Here is a 17,622-nt window from a genome sequence, read left to right on the forward strand (position 1 = left end):
ATATGATCCAGCAATGCCATTTCTGGGTATATATCTGAAGAAAATGAAATCACTACCTCTAATAGATACCTGTACTCCATGTCAATGCATCATTATTTACAATAGCCAAGACATGGAAACAACCAAATGTCCATCCAAGGATGAATGAATAAAGATATTGTGGTATATATACAATGGAATATTATTCAGCCATAAAAAGAAGGAAATCCTACCATTTGTGACAGCATGGATGGACCCTGAAAGCATTATTAAGTGAAATAAGTCAAGCAAAGCAAGGCAACTACTGTTATGATCTCGCTTATATGTGGAATCTCACATAACTTAACTCAACAGAGACAGAGAACAGATTGATGGTTACCAGAGGCAGAGGGCAGGAAGGGGGAAAATGAGTGAAGGTAGTCAAAGGGTACAAACTTCCAGTTACAAGATAAATAAGTTCTGGCAATGTAATGTACAGCATGGTGCCTATAGTTAACAATTCTTTACTGTATATTTGAAAGCTGCTAAGAGAGTAGACCTTGGAAGTTCTCATCACAAGAAAAAAATTAACTGTGGGAGGTGATATATGTTAACTACATTTATTGTAATTATTCTGCTAAATATACACATATCAAATCATTATGTTGTATATCTTAAACTAATACATATTTATATATCAATTATATCTCCATAAAACTGGAAAAAAAACAGAAGCAACATAAATGACCAAAATAAGAAACTGGTTGTAAACTTTATGCATCAAGATGACTGAATGCACTAGCCTTTAAAATGATGATTATTTAGACTATTATTTAGTCTATAAAAAGAGAGAAAGGATGAAAAGAAACCACAGACTGGAAGAAAATATCTGCATTTTATATTTGATAAGAACTTGTATCTAAAATATTTAAGAACTTTTAAATCTCAAATCTGTACAGAACTTAAAGAAAATATGTGAATGGCAATTAAGCCCATGGACAGATAACCAATCTCATTGTCATTAGGAAAATGCAAATTAAAACCACAAGGAGATATTACTACACACCAACCAGAACAGTTAAATTAAAAAGATTGGAAATACCAAGTGTTGGCAAGGATATGGCCATCTAACTCCTAAATATTTATCCCAAGGAAATGAAAACATGTATCTACAATCAAGATTTGAATGAGAATGTTCATAGCAACTCTAATCATAATGCCCCCAAATTAGAAAAAACTCTATCAATTAACTGATGACTAAATAAACATAGTATAGTACATCAATACAATGGAACAGTACTCAGCAACAAAAAGGAACTACTGACATACCTAACAGCATGGATGAATTAAAAACAAAAACACAAAACACTGAGGTATGTGAAAGATGGCAGGACAAAAGACTACATACTATGACTTCGTTCATATGAAAATCTAAAAAAAGTGTAACCATAGTAACAGAACGCAGAGCAGTGGTGGCCCAGGACCAGGATGAGGAAAGGAGACTGCAAAAGTACAGGAGGGGACTTATGGGCTGATCGAAATGCTCTAGATCTTGGATGGGTGATAGCTGCACAGCCGCATAAAATTGCTAAAACTCCTCAAACATGATCTCAACAGGGATGGATTTTATTATAGGTAAATTGTATCTTATCTGATTTTTTAAAAACAAACACCTAATAAAAATAGCTCTTAAGGGAAAAAAATAATGGCACATATTATATGGTACACTTCTATTTAATGTCTGAAAGGTGCTAGAAAAACTATAAAATCCAATCTTACCCAGTAAAATAATTTAAAATATTTAGTAAGGGCGCCTGGGTGGCTCAGTTGGTTAAGCGACTGCCTTCGGCTCAGGTCATGATCCTGGAGTCCCGGGATCGAGTCCCACATCGGGCTTCCTGCTCAGCAGGGAGTCTGCTTCTCCCTCTGACCCTCTTCCCTCTCGTGCTCTCTATCTCTCATTCTCTCTCTCTCTCTCAAATAAATAAAATCTTAAAAAATAAAAATAAAAAATAAAAATAAAATATTTAGTAATAGTTATTCTCTTTAGATCATTGCACTGTCATTCTAAAAAACATTTAATGTTATTTCTGAATATGGAATACATGCATAAGGTATAAAATCCAAAAAGTACACAAGGGTATACAATGAAATGTAAATCTCCCTTTCACTCTTATTCCCCAGTCACCAGTTCCCTTCCTGGAAGAAACCTATCTCTCCTTCCAAAGTCATCTAAAAACAATCAAGAGGGGCGCCTGGGTGGCTCAGTCGTTAAGCCTCTGCCTTCCACTCAGGTTATGATCCCAGGGTCCTAGGAACAAGCTCCGCACTGTGTCTCTGTCAAATAAATAAATAAAATCTTTAAAATAAATAAAAACAATCAAGAAATTATCTGTGTGCATACATATGTATATTTAAGTGTGTGTAATACAAAATGATAGCACAGTATGCCCTGTTCTGCACTTACGTTATCTATGTATCTTGCAGATCTCCCTCTCCCCCATCCATGTACACACAAAATGTTTCCTTTTTTAATAGTTGCAAAAACTTTTAAAGAATCCCACAAACTACACCTTGGATTGCTACAGTGGTACTTTAAAAAGCCTTACAAATCTGTAAATTTGTAAACTCTATTCTTGAATCTGGGGTCAAATTCCCATTCCTTATGTCTGTGGTCAATTATTACTAATACCTTGTTAACTCTGGACAGCAAAAAATGTAAAATAGACAGAATATACCCTTGGTATTATGACTAGATTAAAAATAGATTTAAAAATATCTAAAATATTATTAACATGAAATTATAGGTCAGGTAACCCTCCTCCCTTAATTTAAAAGTTGGGTTGCCCTCTGGGTTTATTTCACTAACTTTTAGAGGCCTTTCTTCTGGTCCTCTAAACTAAGAGCTCTTTTCATCACTTTTCAGCCTTGTTAATTTCTCTATAGAAAGAGTTGAGGAGGCGCCTGGGTGGCTCAGTCGTTTAAGCATCTGCCTTCAGCTCAGGTCATGATCCCAGGGTCCTGGGATCAAGCCCCACATTGGGCTCCCTGCTCAGCGGGGAGACTGCTTCTCCCTCTCCCACTTCCCCTGCTTGTGTTCCTTCTCTCACTGTCTCTCTCTCTGTCAAATAAATAAATAAAATCTTAAAAAAAAAGAGAGAGAGATGGTAAGGTTCTTCTGGAGGAACAATGATTCCATTTCAAGAGTCATAGCAAAACACTAGGGCCATAATCTTCAAAAATTTCTGGAACACAGGAACTCTGTCTTATTAAAGTTTGATAAAATCAGTCCCATTATCTCCCCCAGAAAAATGCTACTTTTCTTCCTGAATTTTCTATCTTGGTTACCAGCATCACCACCCATCTCGTCACCCACGCTGCCCTTCCATCCTTTGCTCTTCCTCTATGTCCAACAGGCTGTTAAGTTTTACCAACACGACTTTCCCAATACCCTTCAAATATATCATCATCACTTTCCGACCATCTCAGTTCAGATCTTCATTACAATGGCTTCTTACCCGATCTCCTTACTTTATGTCATACTTGGTTACACATTTAAGCTTTCCAAAACACGAATCTGATCATGTTGGGTTGCTGCACATAGACCTTTGTTAAATCTCCACTCTTACAGGAATCAAGTGTGAAACTTTTCTTTGGCATGAGGAAGGTAGTGTGGGGCAGTGAAAAGAGGATACAGGTTTATAAGTTTAAAAAGACCTGTGTTTGGGGGCACCTAGGTGGCTCAGTCAGTTAAGTGTCCGCCTTCGGCCCAGGTCATGGTCCTGGGATCCTGGGATCCAGCCCCATGTGGGGTTCCCTGCAGGGAGCCTGCTTCTCCCTCCCCCTCTGCCCCTCCCCTCCGCTCATGCATGCATTCTCTCTGTTTACTCTCTCTTGCTGTCTAATAAATCTTAAAAAAGATCTGTGTTTGAAGTCTGACTTTCAGCAAATAATTAAATGTCTCTGAAATTTAGTTTCCTCCTTTATGCAACAGCAATTATATCACCTATACCCATTCCACTCAGTGAGGTCCTTGGAGAAGGAGCATCAATATCACCTAAGAGTATATTATAAATGCAGACCCACCCCAAACCTACTCATTCAAAATCTACATCTTAGTAGAATCACTAGATGATTGGCATATACATTAAAGTTTGAGATGCACCACAAACTTGTGAGATTAGTTAGAAAGTGTGTGTAAAGCTCCTGACATAGAGTAGGCACTCAATAAATGTTGCCCATTATAATCTTCCTCTTTTCCCTTTCTGTATCTTTGCTCATCCTGATTCTTTTGCCTGGAATGTATTCCTCACCTCCTATATTATTGAAATCTTGCTCATTAAGTATCAAATGAAATGTTACTTTCTGTTCCAAGTCTTCTACATCCTTTATCAAACTGAGAAGGGCACTCTTTAACTTCACTTTCTACTGTTTATGTTTTACTCTGGTGAATAGGTTCCTTCAGTAGACTTTAAGCTTTTTGAGGGAAGGGACATCTGATTAATCTATTTCCTAAAATTTAACCAGTACCCTATCTTTTAGAAGGTTCAGGTAGATGTACTTACTAAGAATAGATAAAAGAAAAGCAGGTGTGTCCATGAGAGTCCTGGCAGTAAACCTGGAGCTGTACATGTGTAAAATGGATGACTGGCGAGCAAGTGCCCAAGACAAGAGGAAAGGTAAAAACGAGAAAGAACTTCTGACAGGTTTTTCCATCCTCCAGATGAGTTAGGGATCCATGAAACATCTCTAGAAAATCTTAGGATCTGAGCTGGTTCCCTTAAGATTTTTCTCTGATTTGGTCTGAAACAGGTCATCTCTTGAAACTCCCTTCTCCTTTATCTGTCTCTAGCAGTGAAGACCCAAATTTAGATTAAATGATTCAGCATCTCACTGCTGGAATTACACACCAGAAATCATCCCAACTCAGTCATTTGATAGATTTGGAAACTATAATCCAGAGAAGTCAAATCACTTGTGCAAAGTTATACAGTAAACAAACAATACAGCTGACCTAGTTTCAAGCTCAAAACTCTTTTACACTACACTTAAACAACAATTAGGATCCCAGCAAATGTCAAAAGGAATGTGTAATATGCTTATTACATTTGGCAATGACATTTGCCAAATACATCCGCATTTCACTATAATATTGATTCAAATTCAGTTTACTATGATATTCATTTTATGCAGACTATCTCTATAATCAATAATTCTATTTTATATCTATGTGAAGTTTACCCTGAGTTATTTTTCCAGCTCTAGTCTATTTCCTTGGTATCACTGTATTTTTTCATGGATTATGATGTTTAATCTAGTTTCCTAAGAGTTTAACCCATCTGACCCACATCTCACATCTATATTAAAGATGAAGTAACATGAATTCTAAAATAATCTTGTAGCAAATCAGTATGCCTCTGTATGAATATAAGAACGAAATGAAATTTTATAAGATTGAAAACAATAATAAGATTCTACCAAAACATTAGTTATAAATTTCTATGGGCTCAAATAAAAAGGAAACATTCAAGTTACAAATTGTAGTTCAGATAAATTCTTATCTTTTAAATTACAAACCTAGTTGCCAAGATATTTGTGAAAAACCTCTATAACATTTAATGAAAGGGAAAATAAAAGCAAAAATACTGAAAGACACGCAGATGATTCTACAGATCTACAAAAGGAAAGTGAATCTTTAGGCTACATTTCAACAGACAAGTTACTGTTACCACACAGGAGGCATAGGCTATTTCTATAAATCGCATAACATTTTTTTAAGACTGTTAATTACTTCTACATCAGAAGATAGTAAATCATATAAAGCATAAGAAATTAAAACAAAAACAGTAAAATGAGGAGCCTAAATACAAATATATTATTCTCACCTGACACGATTTTTACAATAAAAAGTACACTAATTTGTTTGAAACACATCTGAAACATATGCTCTGTCCATTAAAAATAAAATGTAACCAATTCTTACTACTTAAACAGAGAGTTCTATGATGAAATAGAGAACATACACACTTATCCATCAAATCAAGATTATTAAAGTCATTTAGTTAAGGTTCCTTAAAAAATGGTATAGTATAGGGCAGGAGGTAGGCAAAAGGGAAACAAAATAAAACCACCCTCAATTTCAAATTTTTTATATATTGTCATATATTCAAAACTCATTTACCAATTTTTTTAAGCAAGAGAGAGTGGTCTTCTCATATTAAATGGCATTTCAGGTGAAATCAAGACCTAAAGGGAAGGAAGAAGGTACAAAAAAGAGGGCAGAATACGAGGCATCTAGGAAAAACAGGTGTGGACCTGGGACTCAGCCACAGCTGTGTCCCATCCTTTTGGTAAGCCACCTGGATGCCTTGTACTCTCTGCCCCCTGTTTTCTCCAAAAACAAATGAGATTTCTCAAGTCCTCTTGTTATATGGATTTTCCTGCTCTTAAAAGAAAATATAGGCAGTATTTTAAAGTTAGGATAAAGGCTCCAGTTCTTAGAATCTGAAATTTCAGACTTTAGGCTTCTAATCTATTAGCACTCTACCAAAATGATCCAAATTAGGATATAAAAATTGATCCACATATGTTAACTCACTGTTGCATGTATAACTTATAGGAAGGCGTTAGATACAATATTAATTAGAAAAACTACTGACATAAATAGCATGCACGGTACCTTTTGATAAACAATGGAGCACACAAGATCCTTGACAGCAGATAAAGATAGTTCCTGGGCTTCGATGGTAACACTCTCCCGTGTAAGGCCAATTTGCAGCAGAAATGAAATTGTATGCTCTGAGCCTCTGGAGTTGGTGAGTGATGGCGCACTGAAACTTCCATTAGAGAGTCGGGCAGAGAGTCCTGTTTTAGGACTTGAACACGGAGAAGGAGCTGGAAGCACAGCAGGAAGATTTGCAGGTAATACAGACTTCTGGGCTGATGGAGGGGAATTGTTTGCAGACATCTGCCTTTCTTTAATATTTTAAAATAGTTGTTAATTTTTTTCAGTGGTTATGAAGAGGCTTTTAAAATCACAGCAGTAAAAAAATGACTGTACTTTTGGATTTAATTGAAAACTTCTTTATTTCCTCTTTTAAGCCACTCATGCCAATGATTGCAACTTCTACAACTGTGAGTTGAATACACAAAAGGTCCTACTTCCCTTAGTATCAGTCCCATCAAAAAAGAGTCTTGTCTTTACGACCACAACCAGAGATTTGGAAAGGATTTAACATCACTGAATTATCCTCATTAGAAAAGAGTTGACATTGCTTCTTTACTAACCATCTTCATTTATTTTCTTTTAAGTCTACTCTTGTCTCTCTCTTTCAATTTCAGAAAATACATAGTGAATAAAAGTTGTTTTTCTATTAAGATGAAATCCTCCTGGTTTAAAAAATAAGTGTTTAGGATTAATCTATTTAACCCTTGAGGTTTACTGATTTGATGGGACACTTTTTCAAATGTCCATACCTTAAATCACCTTTTCAAATGTCTTTACGTTCATTTTGGGGGGGGCAAATTTTTCCATGATGAAGCACAAAACTTTTTAAAACAGTACAGGCATATTTCACTTGATGAATGGGTCCACTGAGAAAAGTTGATGCTTTCTGAAATGCAGTCAGCCTGGAAGGAATTTTAAAAACACTCTTAATATTTTATACTCATTTGACATTATTTTAAAAATCCAAGAATCCCTGCATTTTCTTTAAATGATAAGTTTTGGTTGTATGTAATACACCAAGAATCCTAATGGGTAGCCATTTTGGGGGGGGTCTAGTTAACAGAGACATTATTTTCCTAGAGGTATAATTTTAGGGAGAGCCTCCTGCTCATCACCACCACCACCACCACCACCATCACCACCAAGTCCCTGGCACTCCTCACTAATACCTGAAACCTGAATATCAAACACTTTTATTCCACAAATATACAACTGAGTTAGGAGAGAAACAAAGAAAAATAGAAGGGACTAAAAGAAGGTTAAAATGGACACTGTCATAGAACTAAAGTACAAACCACTCAGCCATACAAAAGATGTAATAATACTGTCCTAATAAAGACACGTCAAAAGTATTCTTTTTTATATCAAAAAATCTAATTCTGCCAAAATATGATTGCTGACTTGCTTTGTTGACAGATTTCTTTCAGAAAACTAAGGAAGCAGAAGGAAACATACTACACACAGTTATAATGTGAATGATGTATTGATGACAGGACCACAGGAGAAAGTGATCTTATTATAAAGGGTTTCTAAAAGTAAAAAGAGAGCACTAGGCTCAGTTACAAATGTATCACAGTTTACAATAGACAGTTCAAAAACAAAAGGTATGACCCTGATGGCCTAAGTGAAATGGCTCACAAAGGATCTTTCAAAATTTTACATATATACCTGTAAACAATTCCAATGATGAAAAAGAGTGAAGCATCCAATGTGGCTGCAGAATGACTCTCTGGAGAGTAGTTAATGGGGCTAGATAAATTAGGATGAACATAACAGAAGAGCAAAAACATACAGATATGGTAACAGGAATTTGGAAGCACAGGAAAAACTAAGGCTTAGAAAAAATTGCTTAAAGATAACAAAAACTTTTATAACTACATTCAAATAAATATTATTCCACCTTATATGGTACAGCACTTAACATCTTATAAATGTTTTACATACTTTACCTCATGCATATCTCTTTGGAGACAAATATGATTTCTGCAGATGAAAAAACAGAAGCACAAGCAGATAAAGCAATGTGCCCAGCATCACATGGGTATTAAGAGGCGGAGTGGTGGTGGTGGGGGGGGCACCTGGGTGGCTCAGTTGGTTAAGCGTCTGCCTTCCGCTCAGGTCATGATCCCAGGTCCTGGGATTGAGTCCCACATTGGGCTCCCTGCTCAGCGGGGAGCCTGCTTCTCACTCTGCCCCTTCCCCCCACTTATGGTTAGTCTCTCTCTCTCTCTCTCTCTCTCTCTCGCAAAAATAAACAAAATCAATCTTAAAAAAAAAAAAAGAGGCGGAGTGGGAATTAGTACCTAAGTCTCATACCTTCTTACCAAGTGCTGTCTCCACAATAGCACACTATTTGTCAAAGAGAACAAGGAACTGAGAGAATCACTGCTCAGAGAGGATGTTGTTAAGGTTGAGAGAGCACGCAGAGAAGGCAGAATTGCTCAACTTTTATTTTGCTTATCTTCTCTCAGTTTTTAAACTAAAGTTGTAGAAGAGCAATGAGAACCGAAACCCAAGCCTGGTGAATGTGAGACTAAAACAACTTTATATGAGTGCAAGTCTTTGGTTCCAGATGCAATTCATTCCATGCTGCTAAAGCAATTAGCAAGTATAATCACAAAGCTGACTCCTATAATCTTGGTGAAAGAGCTCAGAAAGAAATAATCAGGGCCTGGAGATGGGTCAGAGGTGCTTCAAATTTTATGAGCTGGAGGAGTGGGGAAGTGGATTCCAGAAATCACAGACATATAAACTTAATATTAATCTTTAGTCAAATCTGAGAATAGATTATGAAAACAAGTGGTTTCTGAATACTTAAAAAAGAATATAATAATCACTAGATGACAGCATGAATTCAAACAAATAATGCCAAATCCAATACATTTACATCTTGAAAGGGACTGATTACTACACTTCTTAGATGCAGGAAAGAAGAATAATAACTTGACGGTCACTGAGCTCCAACTGTCAGACACTGTTCTCAACGCCTCATATGTGTTACTTCATCTAATCCTCTGCAACAACCTATTTTATAGTTGAAACAACAGTCTTAGAAATTAAAGTACTTGCCCAAGATCACACAATTAGCAAAGCCAGGGAAAAAAAGTGTATTCTGGCCAAAACAGTATTCAAGATGGTTTTTTATGCTGTTTTTGCAAATACGTTGTTTGAGTGTGAGTTCAGTATTAGTGTAGCTGGGTAAGTTTACTGGTCTATATCAACCTGGATGAAAGAAGTCTTTAGGGGATGTGCCCTGGAACTCTGTCCTTGGCCCTACATTGATTTTGATTATTTATAAGATAAAGACACAGAAGACAGGCTTATAAAATCCCCAGAGTGTACAATCCAGGAGAAACAAACTAAAATTAAAGTGAAATGTAACAAGGGTGAGTGTAAAGCTTTACATTTTAGTTTCAAAAGTAAAATGTGCAATGGAGAAGAAATGAAGTGCTCACTTAGAAGCTCTTCATAAATGGAGTTAGTTAGCCACCTAAGAGTTTAACAAGGGCTGCTAATCGGTGACTAAAAGAACCAAGGCAAATCTAACTCCCTCTGACCCTGAGAACATATCAACATCTGTAAACTCTGTTGCTAATCAGCCTACATTACCATTGTATTCATTTCTACAGTCCACATTTTTAAGAGCTATACTGATTAAAAATAATAAAAGCATGTATCCAGATAAGGGTTAAGACAATGTCATGTGACAAATATATGCTTAACAAAGCTAAAATAGAATAATGGTCTTCAAATATTTGAAAAGGTGTTAAGAGAATAATCCGCTTTACTCAGTATCACCACAGAGTAGTAAAATGAAGATAACAGCAGTACTTGTTTACCTCACAGGACGTTATGAGGATGGAGCTACTGCATGTAAAGTACCTTCAACAGGACCTGGTTTACAATGAAGTGCTCAGTAACTTCCAACAATTTTCATAGTAATTACATGAAGGAATTAATAATTAATAATAATTTATGCTAAACGCTGCAATTGAGATATGATACGTCATTACATCCTTACAACAACCCGAGGGGATCTGTTTGACTCTGTTTTACAGAAAAGGAACCAGAGTTTCAGAGAAGTTGCTTGCTCACATCTAATATGAGATGGGAACTCGGATTCAAACAAAAGTTTCCCTACTTCAAAGCCCACGTTCTTTCTACTATTTCATTCCACCTCCAACAGCCTAACAACAGAACAGGTTTCCTCCTGAGATGAGCTACTTAACGTATACAACTCGAGTAGTTTCAAAAGCTGAACAACTATCATAAAAAAGGTAATAAAATATCTACAAATAATACTGTATTCAGGTTAAATACTTCAAAATACAAGATGCTGCTGTGTTCAGTAATAATTTATTTTCAATGGATGTCTTCCCACTAAATTTTCATTTTATTATACCTGTTAATGTTAGCCAAATAACAGTAACTAATAATACAATCAGCCAATCTATCAGAACTATTGATAACTATTAATAAACTATGTTAAACTTTGTATAAAAAATGTTTTTTAAAGTTTCAGCATGAAAACAAATAGAAGAAACTAAAGGAGCTGTCATAATACCTTCTGCCCACTCATCCCATCTGTTTTCTCTCTCCTTTTATGGAACCCTGATTTGCTCTGTAAGATGCAACAAGATGTAGGATGAAAAATATTAAGATTAATATCAAAAAAATCTAATAACTATAATTTATTTTGTCTATGTTTCAAATAGGAAAGCTGAGATAAGACAATTACTAATTTATAAACTGTATTCAATTAGATATGTTTGTTTCTAACAGCTATGAGTTGGCAAGCATTTCTAGTATGTTTATTTGGAACATCTCAAATATTCTTTTGGGGAGTTACCTGTCACATATCCAATTCAAATGAGCTTATACATCCATCACCACTGTTGAATGGAATCAAAAGATGAAATATTAAAGGAATCTTGAGCCCACCCTGCCCTGTTACTACAAACAAGGTAAAACAGGTCCATTACTTTATGGTAACATCACAAGTTGATCTACCTTTCTCTCTCACTCCCTTACCTCCCCCCTGCATGTACATATCTCATAATTTAGCAAACCCTCGAATTAGAAGCTCAAATAGCAGCATTTCATTCAACATTTACTAAGTGCCTATTATCTGCCAGACTGTTACTAGAGACACTGTGGTTATATGGCAGTAACCAAAAGAGACATGGCTACTGCTCTCTCTAGAGCTTACAGTGTGATGTGGGACACACATATTAAACAAATACCATTCACATAAATAGCAAGTTAACTACAAAATAAGAAAAGCGATATGACAAAGTATACTTAAAGGACCTAATTTAAACTGGGGTCTCACACAAGGTGATCTTAAGTAAGTGGTGCTTAAGCTAAGACCTAAAGGATAAGTATGAGTCAGGGAAGGAGAGAGAGGAGGGAAGAGGATTCCAGGAAGACAAAACAAATCCAGTTCTTAAATACTTCAAAAGGAAGCTCATTATTTAGTATAGCCAGTGTCCTTTCTGTAATCAGTAAAGCCTAAAGAGGTAAAATGCTTTTCCTATCCTGAATAGCATAATATTTACCATGACTTCCTACCAGTAATGGGTTGTCCTGGTTCAACGGAGTTGTGTGTGCTCGGAATGCTAATGAATAGAGGATCTTTTTTTTTTCCCCTCCTGTTGATATGTACACGTATTCCTTTAGCAGGCAAAAAAAAAAAACAAAAACAAAAACACGTGGCCTTTTTCAGTGCAATCCTGATTACTGTCCTGTAGTCAATGTCTATGTTTTGCCTTGATACAGGCTTGACCTGGCTTAATAATCCTAGTGTTGTTTTTATATTGTATACTGTATTAACAATTCAAATAACTTTGTTGGGTTTTTTAAATCGTAGTCTGTAGCAATCCAGACATCTGTTTATATATTTTCAAAAATATAACTATTACCTTAGGTTAATATAATACTTTTCCTAAGCGCTCAGCATTCAACTAAATTGTTTGCTGCTAAAATTCTGCTCATCTGGACCAGTGATATTTGAATCTCGGTCCTTCCATGGGGCGCCTGGGTGGCTCAGTCGTTAAGCGTCTGTCTTCAACTTGGATCATGGTCCCAGGGTCCTGGGATTGAGCCCCGCATCAGGATCCCTGCTCAGTGGGGAGTCTGCTTCTCCTTCTCCCACTCCCCCTGCTTGTGTTCCCTCTCTCGCTGTGTCTCTCTCTGTCAAATAAATAAATAAAAATCTTAAAAAAAAAAAAAAAAGAATCTTGGTCCTTCCACTCTCAGAGAGAGTACAGAGAGCACACCATGTCTGCTCTCTGCTCAGGCACTGAAAAGTTTATCCCATAATAAGATTATAGTCTGCCAATCTGGCCAATGCTCTATCAATCTATGCTGGGTTTGATGGACCTTCATCGCCTCTCTTTGCCCCAGTGGTATCTGAGAAATGTGACTGGCTAACAGCCAATGAGCAATTTCTCACACAATGTCACTGTAAACTAACCACACAAGTGGAGAAGACTTTTTTTCTGCACTAAAACTAAAATTAAAACATCTCCTAAGTATATCATCTCAAATTTTTCCACTGCTCCAAAGCGGCACACATACAAGTTCAATTTAAATTACATAATCGGAGACTCAAAAGTAGTACCAGCACAGAAGGCTGTGAACCATAAGATTATTATTAAACCAAATAAAAATCTGTACTAGCAAATAATTTCCCCATATAACCAGTTCTGTAAAAGTAGTTTCTTTTAAAAATGAGCAATTAATTTCAATATGGTAATATTTTCATCAGTTAGAAAGTCTTTTTAAAAATGAGAAAATGTCCTTAAAAGTGCATTTGAGGTTTTTTCAATTCTAATGTAATTTTAAAATTTTAATGTCCAAAAGCTTGATTTATTAAAGCCCTTTTTGCAAATGCCAGTGTTAAAAACAAACCACTGAAATTTCGATTTTAAAGAGGTCATCTATAGAAAATGAAAGCTTATAAAATTTGTGTATCTAAAAGACTCACTACTATCTGAGATGCTTAAAATATTAGTCTCAAGATATGAAACAGTCAACATCTTGAATGTGAGTCATCCTAAAAAGTGAAATGTTATCCACCAAATTATAGAACTTAGTATGAAAACTGGCTTGTCAAATACTCCAAGCTTATCTGGTCAGGTCTACCACATCTATATTACCCGCTGAAGCAAAACCTAACATGAAGGCTTCTGCGACATGTTTAAAATACTTTTACTAAAACTTGTAACTTATTTTTGGCTGAATTTTCATGCTTACTCTCAATTCAGATCTCAACAGGGGAGGAAGAAAAAGTTCTTTGATAAAATAAAACTCAGAAGTCTAGAGCTAGGTCAGGGAACTCAGCAGCAAATCCAGAGGTATTGCCCAACCTCGACGCATTATAAGTTGGTAAGTAAACTTGATCTAAGCGAAATCACTATCGCTAAAAATGTAGGAAAGAACTGCAACATTAAGTAAAGTAGAAGCAGTGTAAGAGTAATACAATATAGCATTTTCTAGGGTACAGATTAGGGCATTTAAAAAGTTTTTGTTTCATTTGCGGCTACACTCATTAAAGCTGTGTAGTACAAACTAGTAGTTCAGGGTGTAACTTATCCTTCCTAATCAAAGATGACACCGATATCTTATTTCCTGTGGGGATGGGTGTGGTTGAAGAGACAGTTATGTCCAAGCCATCAATCCGTGTATGGAAAAGTCTGCAGGTCTCACACACGCTTGTCGCTTGATTTATATTCGTGCCTGCAGTCGGCAAGGCCTATGCTGCGATGACTTCAAATAAAATATCCAACAGGCAATCGAGTAGTATGTGGTTATTGTTACTGCTCAAAGAAACAGTCGCACTCCTCAGCGTTTCATCTCAAGAAAAACCTCCCGGGGGTAAGAACAACTCAGAGCAAGGTTGCAACTTGCAAAACTCTTAAGCACAGTCAGGAAACTGGGGTGGGGGCTCACACGTTCTCTAAGCACCATTTACTCACTCCTTTGAGACCGCTACAGGACGAAGTGATGAAAAGAAAAAAGGCTCATCCCAGATTCGGCAGCTTGCCTGTGGCCGGTCTGGCGTCGGGAGCCAGCTGGAGGTACCCCGAAAGAGCCGGCTCCCGAAGCGGTCGCGCGCGGTGGTCGCCCGCGGAGCGCGGACCGAAGTTGGCCTCCGCGCCCACGCCGGAACTTGGCCCCGTCTGGCGGCCGCGCGGGCGCCCCCGCTCGCGGCGGCGCCCCCCGCCAGCTCCTCCAGCCGCGCGCTCTGCCAACTTCCCGCCCAGCCCCGGCGGTCGCCGCCCAGCCCCGCGCGGGGACCGAGTCCCGAGTCCCGCCGCCGCCGCCGCGTGCGGGAGGGTGGGGGAAGGGCCGCCACCGCCGCCGCACCCGACGGGCCTCGAGAACAAAGCGGCGGCCGCGGCGGCGCTAACTTTTTCGGTGTCTGATCCGCGCTCCCTGAGGCGACTACTTACAGAGGCGAGCTCCGCCGGTCGTGAGAAACTCCGCAGCCGCCAGCGTCTGGATTCCAGACGAGGCGCCAGCGAGGCTTCACGCGCCTCGCAGGATCCCGCCTGCCGCTGGCGCCCCTTCCTCCCTCCCTCCTCCCCGTCCCGTCTTGAGGCCCCGGGGGCGGGGGGCCGGGGCGTGCGGGGCGGGGGCGCGCGGCCGGCGCGGGGCCTGCCGGGAGCTGTAGTTTCTGGGCGGGCCCGAGCGGGTGGTAGCCGCGCGGGGATGTCACTGTGCCTTTGCACTGTGCAGGGGCAGCGGGAGCTCTGCGCCCTCGGACGTCCCTGTGTCTCCGTGGGCGCGGGGGAGCGGGGCGCGACCGTGTATTTAAACCAGTTACACATGGTACTTGAGCCCCATCATTGCCTTTTTCTCTTTTATCGTCCGCTCTGACAGAGGCCACGGTGGCAAGGAACTAAGGGGTGACAACTTGAACGGGGGACTTGGAAGGGATCCACAGCAGAGAGCAGTTTCCACCCTGAGCGCCCTTCTCCCTGCTCGCCACGTTTTCCTCCCTCGGGCCTGCCTTCCAGGTGACAGCCTGGCGCCACAGCCCCGGGCATTCCGCACCCGAGGCACAGACATCCAGAGCCCTTCATCTAAGCAGAGTAAACTGAAGTGGTTACTTTCAGTGTGTTTTGTGTTTCCTATTTGTCTATCATTCAACTCGCGGGTGTCCCCTACCATCAAAGTGAGTGCAGTCAAGAATCACGAAGCTACGCTTCCACGTCCAGGGAAACGAGCGTAACAATGCCCGGGGAAGGGGGAGGGGTGGGTGTCAGGATGGAGGATCTAGAGGGAAAATACACTATGTGGTAAATTATAACTTTTATGTAAGAGGAAAACCTGACCAGCTGACAGTTATTGTCCCAGAAAGACCTCGTTCTCCTTCTGTCAAGATTTTATCTCAAAAATACTTAAGTGAAATATATTGAGACAAGCTGGATGAGCTGCTGTCAACAATCCATACATCCCCACGCAGTGGTCTAAGGCAGCTTCTGAGAACAGAAAGAAAAGAAAGTTAAGTGGGTCCCTCTGTTTTATACTAAGTCATCAATTTGACGGATGTTCTTGTATTTAAACTCAAGAAATGGGAATTTTTAAATAATTTATATTAAAGATGGGGCAAGTAAAATTGTGTATAACTCTGATCTACTCTGAAGCTATTGTTTAGAAAAGACATTTCTGAAATATTCTCAGGAATTGGAAGCTGCTAAATGTCCCATATCCCGTAGTATGCATCTAATTTGATCTAATATTTTAGATTTAGTCTTATTCTGCTATTGTTTTATTTTAAAATTGAAAGTAAATCCACTCAAGTTTACATTCTTTTTAAGGAACGCTCTTACTTAACTTTGCCTTTTTCTTCCTTCCACTTCCCAACAGACGTTTTAGTCCAGCCCCAAATATTCTCTTCTCAGCAAGATTCCCAGGACCTCATTGGAGCAGTTTACAGCCAGTCCCATCTCACTAGTGACTTCCATTTTTTCTCGTGGTCCTTAAAGAGAAAGAAGTTACTCTTCCTAGAAGTAACTTTTCTAAGTGAATCAAGCTCATTATGTAGAGATTTAAGGATTTGTGTGAGAGGAAAAAAAAATGTATATTTCCGCTGTTCTGCTTCTCTTTTTAAAAATAAAATTCTCTCCTCCACTTTAGATGAATCTTTCAACAATATATTTTAGCGTAAGACTATCTTTGTACCTGTAATTTTTTGCTTGACATGAGCTACAGTTTCGTCAAGACGTTTTATTCCTATTCCAAAAGCATTGCAGTGATTAAGATTTGGTTTAATAAGTAAATGTATTCCCATGTGAGATTTTTTTAGCCTTGAGAGAGTGACCATGATGGAAAAGATTTTATTTCTTGGTGGCCTATGAAAATTGGAAGCTTACAATCTTCCTCTTCTGGGACAACAGTTGCAAGTCTTGTCCCACATTCAATGGCCTCCCTTGTACTCAATGCCATGTGACACAATCATTCAGATGTGTACCTGATACAAGCGAAGAGAGTCCACACTTGTGACTTAAGAGAGCAGTTACCTAATTCAGAATCCTAAAAGGAGAAAAAGATGATTTGCTAAGGCCCCTACTAGAGGAAATGCTCATTATTTTAAAACTTCAGCTGGGTTTAATTTATGGAATGTGATTACTGAAAAAATTATTTTGTTTTTTGGGGTTTTTTTTCATGATGTTGAAACATAGGTGAAAAATGCAGAAAGCATTTGGATGTCACTACAGAGTAAAATAGTTGTGGGAGAAAATGCGTTAATATCTATTTTTTTTAATCAGCAGAGACACACTTTATATATCCTTTAAGATGACCTTCCTCAGTTTCCACTGCCACTACCCTAATCCAGAACCCCTCACCCCCAACAACTCATACATCTGGATTACTGCAAGAGACTTCAGTCTCCTAGACTAACTTGAACTGTTACATCCTTGGAACTG

At 38.5% G+C, this 17,622-nt stretch overlaps 2 protein-coding genes across 6 annotated transcripts in view; one reads left to right on the top strand and one right to left on the bottom strand.

The window, feature by feature from the left end:
• PRKD3 (protein kinase D3) overlaps positions 1-15,280 on the bottom strand; it is a 90,470-nt gene extending 75,190 nt beyond the window's left edge. The window contains exons 1-3 of one of the 5 annotated variants that reach the window (XM_073897292.1): positions 15,142-15,280; positions 7,435-7,587; positions 6,638-6,852 (exon numbers count right to left, since the gene is read on the bottom strand). Coding sequence is in view for 2 of the 5 variants with exons in the window: in XM_025868065.2 (XP_025723850.1) it covers positions 6,638-6,925 (288 nt within the window). In the remaining 3 variants the exon portion in view is untranslated. Of the gene's footprint in view, positions 1-6,637; positions 7,588-14,664; positions 14,760-15,141 lie in introns of those variants that run through there. The other 4 variants (XM_025868065.2, XM_073897293.1, XM_025868066.2 and 1 more) reach the window with 4 other exon arrangements.
• Positions 14,693-16,830, top strand: LOC141373636 (uncharacterized). Its single transcript, XM_073897940.1, has 2 exons — positions 14,693-16,200; positions 16,562-16,830. The coding sequence occupies exon 1, from the start codon at positions 14,693-14,695 to the stop codon at positions 15,566-15,568; it is 876 nt and encodes a 291-aa protein (XP_073754041.1). The 3' UTR covers positions 15,569-16,200; positions 16,562-16,830.
• The last annotated feature ends 792 nt before the right edge of the window (positions 16,831-17,622 follow it).

This window comes from Callorhinus ursinus, unplaced genomic scaffold (assembly GCF_003265705.2).
Source record: "Callorhinus ursinus isolate GAN/ISIS: 27379988/994484 unplaced genomic scaffold, GSC_fseal_2.0 scaffold10, whole genome shotgun sequence".
NCBI lineage: Eukaryota > Metazoa > Chordata > Mammalia > Carnivora > Otariidae > Callorhinus > Callorhinus ursinus.